The 12,558-nt window shown below is 41.9% G+C and overlaps 1 protein-coding gene across 4 annotated transcripts in view; it reads right to left on the reverse strand.

The window, feature by feature from the left end:
* Positions 1-12,558, reverse strand: part of TMTC2 (transmembrane O-mannosyltransferase targeting cadherins 2) — a 415,894-nt gene that overhangs the window by 23,166 nt on the left and 380,170 nt on the right. Inside the window, exon 12 of one of the 4 annotated variants that reach the window (XM_047788342.1) lies at positions 3,984-5,073. The exons of 2 other annotated variants lie outside the window; for them this stretch is intronic. In XM_047788342.1, the coding sequence (XP_047644298.1) occupies positions 4,894-5,073 (180 nt within the window). In that variant the 3' untranslated portion in view covers positions 3,984-4,893. Of the gene's footprint in view, positions 1-3,983; positions 5,074-12,558 lie in introns of those variants that run through there. One more of the 4 variants, XM_047788346.1, reaches the window with a different exon arrangement.

Consider the following 12,558-nt stretch of genomic DNA (forward strand, 5'->3'; position numbering starts at 1 on the left):
ATTTGTACCAGTTATGATAAGGGTTGCTGATATCATCAGACTTACCATGTTCAAAAAAGATGACAACGTTTTTATTTTGTTTTGTTTTATTGGTGAGCGATACAAAAGTGTTACTAAATGGCCCAAGCAGGGCCAATTCCTCCCTTCCCATGGCGTGTGGTAAAAATGGCCCTATTCAGAAGACCCTGCTCCTCTAGTTCTGGTCTTGGAGGAAATCACAAGAAGACATGCATACAATACACTCCGGAGTCCAGTTAAGGAAACCTTGAGTTTCTGTTGAGTGGAACATAAAATATAGCGTATAAGGTGAACACTGACAGAGAATTTGATTGTTGTGCTAAATTATTATTATATAATAACATGATAATATATTTCCTAATTCCTTTCTAAAAGGATTAATATTTTATTTTAAGGCAGACACCCTGTGGACATGTTCCAGTTTTACAGTTAAGGAAACCAGGGCTCAAAGGTGAGAAATAACCCGTCCCTGTCCCAAAGACAGCCAGCAGCAGGCCTGTCCCCACGCAGTCCTGTGCTCACATCCTGTCACATGAGCACGCAGGCCGTGAACCTGAGTCCAGAGACGGGGTTTCTCCACCCACGGTGGTGTTTCTCTAGCTAGTCTCTCTTCCACAATCACATTTTTAACTTCTCTCCCTGCAGATGATCATGAAGAAGGAAGGAGGTTGCTACGGTCTGAATGCTTCCATGCCACCAAAACTCATGCGTTGAAAACCCATTGGCACAGGTGATGGTATTAGGAGGTGATTCGGTCATGAGGCAAGGGCCCTCATAAATGGAACGAATGCCTTGATAAAAAGAAGCTTCAGAGCACTCTCTCGCCCTTCCCACCACGTGCGGATGCCCAGGAAGTTTGCAACCCGGAAGAGGGTCCTCATCCGATCACGCTGGCAGCCACGTCTTCCACGTCCAGACCGACCCCACAACTGTACGACACCGAGTTCTGCAGCCCAAACTGAGACAATGCACGAATGACATCGTAACCATTTTGACTCTGAGAACCAAACAAGACTTCAGTGAATATGTAACCAAACCCAATGGCTTTCATGGGAGGAACATAAGGCCCCCAAAAGTGTTAACCAAGTTCCCAGAACTAGTTGGCGGCAGTTACAGAAAAGGCTCTAGAAATGTGGGTTATTAAGAACTTTTATAATAGGAAGTGATGGCATCGTTGATTCTATTTTAAAATCAACATGTAATTTTATTTTGGATTGAGGCACTATTCTCTGAACCCGGTAAAGGCAGGGACCATGTATTTCTCCTTGGACTTGTTTTTCTCACCTGGTCCATGGTTCTCGAGCAGAAGAAAATAAAAGAGACTGTAAATGAAGATCATGTCCATTACTTGCTCACGCGCAACCTGAGAGTTTTCAAAATCGCTTTCTGGAAAGTTGAGGGAATTGGACACCAGTGGCTTTTCATTTGATAGTTTCACCTTGGTAATGGCAGTTTTCACATAATATAGGTTTTCAGCGCAAAGAACGGAAATTCATCTGCGGCTTGGTTACTCTATTACAAGGGGAAAACTGGGTTTCTGTGGATAATTGAAGAATTGTGATCATTCCAATGCATCTGTATGTACCTTTGGAATATGATTTCTCTCTTGACTTAAATATTATTTTCAATACTATAGAATTTGCTCCTGACTTCATAAGACTCGATTCAGTCTAATGAAGAAATTGCTAGAACAGGTGGCTTAAGCATTGGAAGTGCCGCAGGCTGTAAGGAGAGAGCAAGCTGAAGTGGCAGTGTCAGGCTAACTCCGTGTGCTTGGTTTTGCAGTAGAGAAAGACACACGCGTGCCAGGACTTCAGCCTTCTCGCTGTGTCATTTTGGGTGGTCCTCCTGCAGGGTGCAATCAGAGAGGACTTTGAATCGGCTCTCATTTCATCGGCCACGTGGCCGCACACTGGCCTTTACAGTTATTTCACAGAGATTCGCGATGCAGTCCCCCTCGGGAGCACTGCTGGAATTTGAAGTCTCCTCCTGCTCATTTGAAATTTCCGTGAAGGTCTGCTCCGAAAGTTCCCCAAACGCTCCTCCAACTTCTCAGAACTACTCTTGATGCAAGTGCTTTATTTGTCTACTTCCAAAGAGTGACGAGACGAACTTCTCTTTAGCAAGAAAATCATGGATCAGAGGAGAAAGTTCCAAAGTCGCGAGAAAACTTGATTAAGTCACAAGACAAACCCACCAACAAAAAGCTTTGGGACTCTATGAAGTTAATATATCTAAAATGGCTTTTGGGAAGTTCCTGGCAATCCCCAACTTTCTCCCAAGTCTGTTAAAAACTCAAGACAGTGCAAGTGTTGTGGCTGTAGGAGACTTTAAAAGGCTTATGACACATTTGTTATCAATGCTTTATTGTTGAAAACAAAATCAGAATTCTCTGGCACATAAAACAATTATTTCTACAAAAGGAAAGCCTACAAATCTTGATAATTTATACAAATAACAGTTTCTCAAAAAATAAAATTTTAATTTAGTAAACTTGTCTTGTGCTCTATATTTTTAGCACTGTCTGCAATAATCCACCATAAATCCCTGAGCAGAGACTTCTTTTTTTTTTTTACCATGTTCTATGGAGCCCTCCCCCCGGCCCTCCCCCCCCCCCCACGTGGTCACTTACTAAGCCCAGCCCTGTTGTGAAAGGTGTCGGGGACATTTAGTTATTAATGATCCATGCATTTTATGACACAGGCCCAATTATTAATGCTACTTGGGAACTGGGTCAACATGAAGCGCTTCTGTGCAATCACTGACTCTATCAAGAACCAAGTGTTTGAAAGGAAGAATGATAACAATAAAGACACAAGGTTAAGACTAGGAAGTCATCATAGGTCAATAACTATTTAAATAAATAAAAATGTTAAACATTGAATTCATCTCTATATCCTTATATTAAATCCCCCCACCCCCACTTTTTTTTGCAACTGCCAAGGTCCTAGAAGATGAAAAATATACTCCAACCTACGTTTTTGGTTTGACCACAGGTCTGTTGCTATGAAACATTAAACACCATTCTGAAAACACAGTGATTTAGTTATACTTTAACTTTCGGCCCTTCAGTAAAATGTTTACAAAATAATACACATATTAAGAGGACCTTCTTTTAATGCCATCAACAAATCTTTCTCTATGTTGCCCTTCTCGCCCAAACACTAATGCCATAGAAAAGCTACGTTAAATTCTTTATCTCACTGTATTCAGATATGAAGCAAAACATAAAATACGAAGGAAACATAATATGATGTGTTTGCAGGTCCAGCTTCCCTTAAATGGGGATGCTGATGATACAGACAGTGTGGAAGGACAGGAGAAAAAGCTAGTTTTAAGTTGCAAAGAACTGGTAATGAATCAAGTTTCATTATTCTGCTATGGTAGAATAATAAATAAATAAATACTGAGGGTACTGTGTAGCTACTTTCTCTAGGAAGTTGAGAGTGGACTATCATTTTTACAAAGTTAATTTTTAGTAGCAACATTTGACTGAAAATCAAAAAAATGTTCAGTAAATGTTTCTACTTCATTTATAGTCTTCTACTGGTGAAATCATCACTGAAGTGGTTACTAATAGCTAATGAAATAAAATGCCAAATTTGCTAGTGAAAAATAGTTTTCAACGGTGAAAAGCACTTGGCAGGAGCCCTAGAAACACGTGGCTAATGCTACAGTCTACTGCAGATGACAAGTCATTTTTACATCTTTTGAGAAGAACAGAGTGTGATTAAAAATAATTCCTCAAATCTTATCAGCACTGCCATTTAGGTACCTATTAGAAAGTGACTAGTATTTCATACCAAATCAAAATAGAAAATCACTGGCAACCATCATTATACACTCCCTTGCAAAGACTTGATTTTTAAACCAGCAAGCAACATCTGGGAGGCACGAAAGCATCTTCCCTTTTGTCAAATGGATGCTGTTTAGTTATTGGAACTAGAACGCTTTTTTTTTTTTTCTTAAGCTTCCTTTTGATTTACTCCCTAAATAAGTATGAGCAGTAACCAGGAACAGCCATTTCAAAAGGCAATTTCAAAAGCCCAAGAATTAATACAATGGATTCTCCTAGGCATTTTTGTTTTTTTTTGGGGGGTGGAGCATGTTGGTGACATCAGTGTAAAAAATGCCTGCCTGACACACATAAGGCCTCCCCAGCCCCTCCTACAACACCAGTGAGAAACGTGGCTTGCTTTCCACCTGCTCACCCTTTTCAGCATATGAAAAGCAAAGGAATGCCCCAAAGGACAATGACAGCTGAATCATAAAACCTTATGGGCACTAGTCCAGAAACAAAGGTAGACTCTGACAGATCCTGATACACTATTAAAAAAAAAAAAAAAGTTCTCTAAGTTTTAGAAAATGATAGGCAGGCTGTCCCAAAGAGGGAAGACAGCAGCGTCAGGACAACCGGCCGGCTTCCCAGGATCCACCCCCCTTTTCAATCACTCCCTATGAACACGTGACCTTGACAGTGCAGGGTGGCTGCACAGGCACTCTGTCTTCCTCTCACAGTGTTTAAGGAACAGTACAATTTCGAAGTTACCTTTCAAAAATGAACAACATTTGCAACTGAGGCCCCCCTCCCCTATTTCAGATGCTAAAAGATGCTGATTTAAGTGCTCTGGTTTACGGTTCTATGGGTAACAATTACGTCCTATAGGAGGTTTCCAACATTCCCCTTTTTTGGTGGTAGCGGCTGTGCCAAAAGCAAAGTGGGTACTTCCAGAAGGGGCAGCAACCTCAGTGATCTCTGCCCTGGGCCGTGAAGTCCAAACTAGCTCTTGCCACAGCACTGCGGGGAAATTCTGTGCGTCCGTGAAGCCAGCCTTAGGGTATGGAAGAGGACGAGGTAGGGGCTGCCCTCCCGTGTCAGGTTTTGGAGGTCTTTAAGCCTTGCTTTTCCATGATGTTCCAGAGTTTGCGGAGGTTGGACTGCGTGATGACGTCATCTGGCTTGAGCTGCAGGGCCCGCAGGTAGTTGGCCTCGGCCCTTTGGAGCCTGCCGTTGAGGTGCAGGATGGCTCCCAGATTCATCAGAGCCGCCGGATACTGGAACCAGAAGAGGGAGGAAAACAATTAAGAGGCCATTGCAAGCGTTCCTTCATGGAAGACAAACATTTTCATCCACATACGGAAACGATTCCCTTATGTCTGGAGGCATTTTGTCGGGGGGGGGGGGAGCAATTTAGCCATTTATACAAAGAGATCAATATAATCGGGAAGGAAAAAGAATTTTCTAAGAGCCGCTGTGCACTTTGTGCTTTAAAGAGGGCAGGCGGTTAGAGAAAGAGTTTTTTTCCTTTAATGAGAAAGCGTAGGTTACACATTTGAAGACCAAGTAGCCGAGTCAGACTACTTTCTTGAGAAAAAAGTTAAAAGACAGACAACTTGAGATGGAGAAATTGAATTTTTCCCAACTCAATGTCAAGAAATAAAAAAGGAAGTGGGCAAAGGTGACAAACTTAGGTCTACACAGTTTTCGTTTTTTCTCCTTAGTGGTAGTCCATGCCGTTTCTGCAAACATAAACAAACATACACGGTAAAATATTTCTGATCTCGCCCACAGCATGCAGAGGTTCCTGGGCTAGGGATGGAACCCGAGCCACGTGGTTGCCATGACAATGCCAGATCCCTAACCCACTGCACCTCAAGGTAATTCCTACCTTGTAAAATTCTACCTGTGTTTTCAGGGGAAAAACCCTGAAAAAAGTTCAAATGCAATCACTACAGTCTTTTCCAAATTTAACCCAAGTAGTTTAATGAGATGGAATCCTTATTTTTTAAGTCAAACAGCTTGTAAACGTCTAATGGTCAATGTTTACAATAAATACAGCAAAGTAAAATGAGATCAAAATAGATAAAATACAGTACAGAAAAATGTACCTTTTATAAGAGAGGTTTTATACTCCTGGCTTTAAAAGTAGTTAAATAATTCTCAGAATTTTCTGTAAGGTGTGACAATTGCAATACAAAGGTATCACGTGAAAGGTAATGAAAAAAAAAAAAAAGAGTGTAAGTTGTGTGGCACTAGTATAACACCAGGGTTTCCAGGCCACAATTCTCAAACATTGGTTAACAACAACAAGGCTTTCCCACCAAAGGGAAAAACACTTTGCTCCTTATCTATGAAAAAGTGCTGTTCTGCTCTTGTCTTGTCCCTGAAACTTTTTGGCTAACAAAGAGCAGCTAATATTTTGGCAGTTACATAGATGCATATTTCAAACATCAGATAAAACTGAAGTTGTTTATGCTAAGACTATGTTTTCATGTTACAGATGGTGTCACCCATTCATTGTCCTGGCAACTCTATAATACAGCCTAAAATAATTCAACCACTTTTATGATCTGGTGTTTTCACTATGCAAACATTTTTTCAGTTGAATTCAGATGACTCCACTCTTTACTATAAAAACGATTATTTCTAAATCAAAAACAATGCTGGGGGAGGGTTGAATAACTCTGAGTAAATCAACTGGAAAAAGATGATCAGATTTGGGTTTGAAGAGATCTGGATTGGCCTTTGTGCCCAACCACCAGCTGTGACTTCGGTGAGGTTCTCTCATCTATCTGTGCCTCAATTCTTTCATTTATGAAGTACTGAAATAACATCGACTTTTTTGCATCTTGTAGATGAAGGGAGAAAATAAATGCAGCATAGTACATGCACATAGTAAACACTCTGCAAATGTCAAGTTCACTTTTTCTTGTCTCACTTTGCTGGAGGCCTAGCATGTTTGTGATTTTTTTGTTGTTGTTGTTATACATACGTTATAATTTTTATTTCAGTGGCTGCATAATATGCCTCTGGATGGATACCCACGTTCTCTGAAGTCCTCAACGGCTGGGCATTATTTTCCATCTTTTCCACATCTTTTCTTCTTTTCCAAAAATAATGTTGCAAATATAAGCTATTCCTGACCTTCAAAAACCTTTTGGTCAGGATGACTCCATACTTATCAAGAAAAATACAGATGGTCAGTTTCTAATTTTAAACATGAATCTAAATAAACATAGCTCTAAATTACATGTGCAGTGAACAGCTCTCCATTGGAAACCCAAAATAACACCACCTACTCCGTCTTCCTAAGAGAACTTGGTTGTCATACCACTCATTATTATGCTGAGTTTCTTGATGCTGGGACACATCTCTTCTGAATTATGTCCCCTCCCGGAGCTCAGCACGACTGTCAATAAACAGCTACTAAAGTGATGGCGAGGTGTGTTCACAGCCTGACTTACTGGAGATGCAAAGTAGATAAAATGTTCAGACTTTCTGCTGCCGCGAGTGGGAAGGGAGGAAACCGGAAGGGAGAAACACGGCTGGAGATCATTCCTTTCAAACCAGAAATAGAAGCCCAGGGATGGGGCTGAGAGAAACCAGATGGCTCTGTAGGGTAGTGGTTATTTCTTGAATCGCTTTATTATCAGCGTCTGCACCGAAGTGTAATTGCAACCCAAGGGGATTATTAAAAACACTCAAGGCTGCCAGTCACGCCGCCGAGATCCCAAAGGCCGGTCTGTACTTGGGCAAGGTGAGGGAGCCCTGAGACCTCAGTTTCTGCTGGAAATGGGATTGTAACCCTACTTTCTTCAGAGGGCTGTAGATGAGATGATATCAGGATGGAAGGAGATTGTCTTTGCCCTCTTCTGCCTCCTCATCATCGCAAACACACAAAGCAGAATCTTGTCTACGCCAAGATGCTTAAATGACCACTGGGTCCAAAGGCTGAGGATTTGTGAACAGGTCCTGCCTATACTAGGTTTGCAGGCTTTCTTAGGTTAAACCTGGAAAAGACAGCTGTGACAACAAGTGGAGACGTGCATACCAAGTGACAAAAATAGGTTTTGCTATTGTTACTACATTGTCGCCTGGGGTCGTTCTTTCCTAGAAAGCTTTGAGGTCACCTTTCTGCTATCAAGGGATGAAACAACAGTTCATATTATTCTAATAAGTTAAATCTGTTATCAAAATGAGTTCTGCGTGCTAATTATAATGATTTTGGGGGGACAATTTGAATTTTGCATTATCCAAATGCATGTTACTCATCAAACAAAGACAATCAAAAGTGGCCATTAAAGTTCGCGTGGGAAAACCAATCTCTTGAAAGCTCACCTATGCTCATCAATTGTGTCCCGAGGGTAAAAATCCAAGTCAGCTAAAAATGTGTAGACTTAAGATCATTCAGTATTTTTAAATAGCTGTAGATGTCTATGTTCAGAAGAAACATTTTGGTTTAAATGTGTTTATTTTGAGTAAAAAAGCTTAAGTTTTCAAAACCTAAGGATATAAAACATTACTAGAGCTTAAAACATTACTAGAGCTGCTTCTTTGAGTAAAAAGAAACCGATGACATTTACAAAGCAATGTGCTCAAAGGTGACATTAAGTAAAGAGCCTCATTGCCTTGGGTAACTGCTTTGATAATATTGTTATTTTGATTAAAAAACTTCATGTTAGTTGTTAAAACTTTGTAAATGAAGTTAGATACAGATGACTTTCTTTTTATGCGATTGTTTTCTCTCTGCAAAGACAAAAGTTTTATCTTTTGTTGGTCTTTTTTGGGCCACACCTACGGCATATGGAGGTTCCCAAGCTAGGGGTCCATTCAGAGCGGCTGCCGCTGCCGTCCTACGCCAGATCTAAGCTGCATCTGCACCACAGGTCACAGCACCGCCAGATCCTTAACCCACTGAGCGAGGCCAGGGATCGAACCCACAACCTCATGGTTCCTAGTCGGATTTATTAACCACTGAGCCATGACGGGAACTCCAAAAGTTTTATCTTTTAAGCCTGTCCTATCTCCCCTCCACAGCTTAGAGGATGTGCACTGGGCTGAGTGCCTTCAGGCTTCCAGCCTTGCTACAAAAATTGTAAGGCCTAGCATGGGCATCGCTGGGGAGCTTGAAAGACCTGCAGAATTTCAGGGGCCGCCTAATGCATCAGAATCGAAATTTTAACAAGATCGCCCTGGATGCTCTGCATGCTTATTAATATTTGAGAAGCACTGTTCTGGAAGTCATTTCCAGGTTCTAGATTATCTAATTCACAGTCTTTGAGATGGAGTTTCCTATAGAACAAGGATCAAATTCCTGAGAGGATGAAGATCCTATAGAACACAGTATGTCAGGCCACACGTCTGTCCTTCCAGAAAGGAGAATTCTTCTCTTGGCAATGCAATTACTGAAGGCAGTCAGGGTTCAAAAGAAACTTTATTCACAGAAGCAGTAAATGACTAAATACTGTTCGAGAGAAAGGGAGGAAATGAAAAGCCTTTTCATAACCAAACTGGAGCGCATAAGCTTTCTAAACGGACTTGAAGACTACCTCACCATGGAACTGAAATGCCAGACAACCAGGTAACTGGCTGCTTGGTTACATCCTGATGCGATGGCCTCTGCCCGCTGTGACTCATGCGTGGGGAACAAGAACCCAGCCACAGCTGCCGAGGTCTTGCCTCACACACATCCTTTTTCTATTAAAGAGAGCCGATGAAATTTTCAGCATATTAACAAAGGCAGCCAAGCAGCTTGCAACCATGTAACACGGGGCTTGAGGCGCCTGGCCCGTAAAGGACACTGCCTCCGACTTCACAGACTAGAAAGGAGAACCAGACCATCCTTGTTTCCCTGAAGAATCAGAGGCGCTACATCAAAGGGGCTGACTAGCAGCTATACCAAGGCAACAAATGACGTCTTTTCCAAGTCTCTGGGGAATGAGGCCTTTCTTGTTACTTTGCTGTGGTCTTTGGTTTATGTCTCCAACATTGGGAGGAAATAAGCAAAATTAAAGCAATAGATGTGTACTGGTGTGGGGTAGAGCAAAGGCAAGATTATGAAGGTCTGATTCTAATCTACTGCTCTTGAGGCTCCCAGGGAATCCAGTTGAATTTAGGGCAGCCTGATCACACAGGATCAGAAAACAAAACTATCTCCCCAGCCTTTGCCTATTACTTAGTCTTGGAAGGAGATCTATGGTGGAAGAGCAGTGAGAAATGAAGGGATTTAGGACTGGGAATTCATGTGTCTACCAGGAACAGGACTAAAACAGAGACCTTTGGCAGAGGACTTGGGTGAGGTCCAGAAAAAGGAAACTAAGGATTTGCTGCGAATGTTCTGGCGGTGAAAACCCACACAGTAACTGGCCTCCCTGTGCCCCATTGGTCCCTGCGGTTCCCCCCCCCCTTTATGATGCAAAGTGCTGCCGAAATTATCCATACGGTTATACAGGTACTGTTGTAAGAACTAAATAACTTAAGGAGTTCCCTGGTGGCTCAGTGGGTTAAGGAGCCAGAATTACTGCTGTGGCTCGGGTCGCTGCTGTGGCACGGGTTCAATCCCTGGCCCAGGAGCTTCCACATGTCACCAGTAAATGAGTAAATAAATCAATAAATAAATACTAAAAGGACTAAATAACTTTTAAGAAAGAATGCTACCCTGACCCATCCATTATTCAGTTAATACGCTATTTCAGGACAGCCACCTTTAACGTCCCCTAAATGAGTTTTCACAGTCTAAAGTTTCTAATGGATTCTCACTCTTTTTCAAGGGGCTACCCAATAACGTAATGAAGGCTGCCCTTCAACTGAAATTGCTAACCTGATGTAATCTACGGGAGCCGTAACTGTGCCATGATGGTTAAAGATGAGTGGCAGATAGTTTTAAGAAACATCCTCATAAAAAAGAGTACGTATGCATAAGCTGAGAGAGCTCTTTATACTTATGGTGCCTTGCACACGGCAACTATTTGGTCAATAATTACTGAATTAAAGATTGTAAGACTATCAGGCTCATGGGAAAAAGTGTAACACAGACTGAGACAAAATTAGGCAACGTGTCGCACTCAGTTCCAGTGGCACGTCTTCTGTTGTCCCACTGGCTGCTTCACGGTTCAAGGCCAGGCTAGAAATCTAAATACATTACCCTTGATTCCTTGCCTTCCTTCACACACACACACACACACACACACACACACACACACACACACACACATTCATTCAATTGTTTAGTCTTGGCAACTTCACCCCCGCATCTCCCTTAAATCTCTCTTTTGATGATACTGTTCTTTTCTCCCAACTTGGTTTAACCCACAATCAATTTTCTGAGATTATTCAAATAAAATTATTTTGACAAAAAAGAATAATAAATGAATGGATAGCCAAAAAGATTGATGGGCGATATACTAAGTGAATGAACACACAAGAAAAGCCTTATGCAGGGTTTTCTCTTTATTGTAAATGTCCTAGGAATACAAAGATTCAGAGAATGTAACAAAACCTGTATGCTTGCCTAACAAATAAGACTTTGTCAAGATAATTGAAGCCCCCAAGTATCGCTCACTGTTCCGTTCCTGAACTCAGTCCCTTTCTCTCAAGAAAATCACTATCTTAAAGTTGGGATTTATTATTCCAATGCTTGTTTTACACCTTTGTTTTCTGGGTACCCACAGCACATGTATGTTCTTATCCATGCATAAGTTTTAATATTACAAATTTGTTATGATCCATCATAGGACACCACTCACCTGGACCCTAAGAGTTTTGCTCATCGTTTTGTTTTTCAGATGGATCTCTACTGAGGATTTAGTTCTTTCACATGAATTCCATTGAATGACCACCCATTTTTTGAAGGATGGGCAATAACTCTTTAAAAGAGGCTGCCACTCATATTCTTATGAATAACTCCACACATACTTATGGGAGAGCTTCCAAGAGAGGTCAATCTATTTCCTATCCTTAATGACATTCAGTATTGCCTGGCTTCTTAAGTTTTACACAGTGAAAGTTGCAAAACAGAATCTTATTCTGTGCTTCATTTTTTTTCTCCTGATTACTAGAGAGGCTGATAATCTTTTGAGTTGACTGCTTTTTGCCTTTCCTCTTCAGTGATCTACCTGTTCGTGAGCATTTGGACGGAATACGCTGTGCAAGGGATGCCAACCACAAGGTGACATTTGAAAGGTCCTTACTTAGCGCTCCCACCCCTTGAAACCTGCTCATAAATAGCACGGTCTGGCCCGGATCGTTCCTGCTCAAAGTCACTTTCTCAAAACGAACAACCAGGGAAGTACTGTTTCTGAGGTGAACAATCTGTTCCACTCAAAATGGGAAATTCTTGATATGGATTCCCTTTCACTGCAGCGAGAGAGGGATGACAGAAATCCGGACAGCGAGGGGGCAGCAGGAACCACGGAAACGTGTCACAGTAGGTGTGGGGCTCCTGGCCCACGATCTGTGGGAGACGGGTGGCCGCTCCTAGGTGGCGAACGTGCGGAAGAGGCTGTTGGTTATGGCCTGCATCTCTCTCTCTCTCTCCCCAGACTCCTTGCTCTCTGGCTGCTTCTTAGTTCCTTTTCTCAGGGACAACAAGAACATTTAAAGGGAGCAATACGTTTCCTGCTCTTGCTCTCTTTACCACCTCTCATTTCGACGGGCACTGCCTGGCTCAGCATCCCATCCCATTCCTAAATTCCTTTGGCCTCCTATGGGCACCACCTTCCGTGCCCTCGTTGTGTCGACCAATTGTCTTTCTTAAACAC

This window comes from Phacochoerus africanus, chromosome 7 (assembly GCF_016906955.1).
Source record: "Phacochoerus africanus isolate WHEZ1 chromosome 7, ROS_Pafr_v1, whole genome shotgun sequence".
In the NCBI taxonomy this organism is placed as follows: Eukaryota; Metazoa; Chordata; class Mammalia; order Artiodactyla; family Suidae; genus Phacochoerus; species Phacochoerus africanus.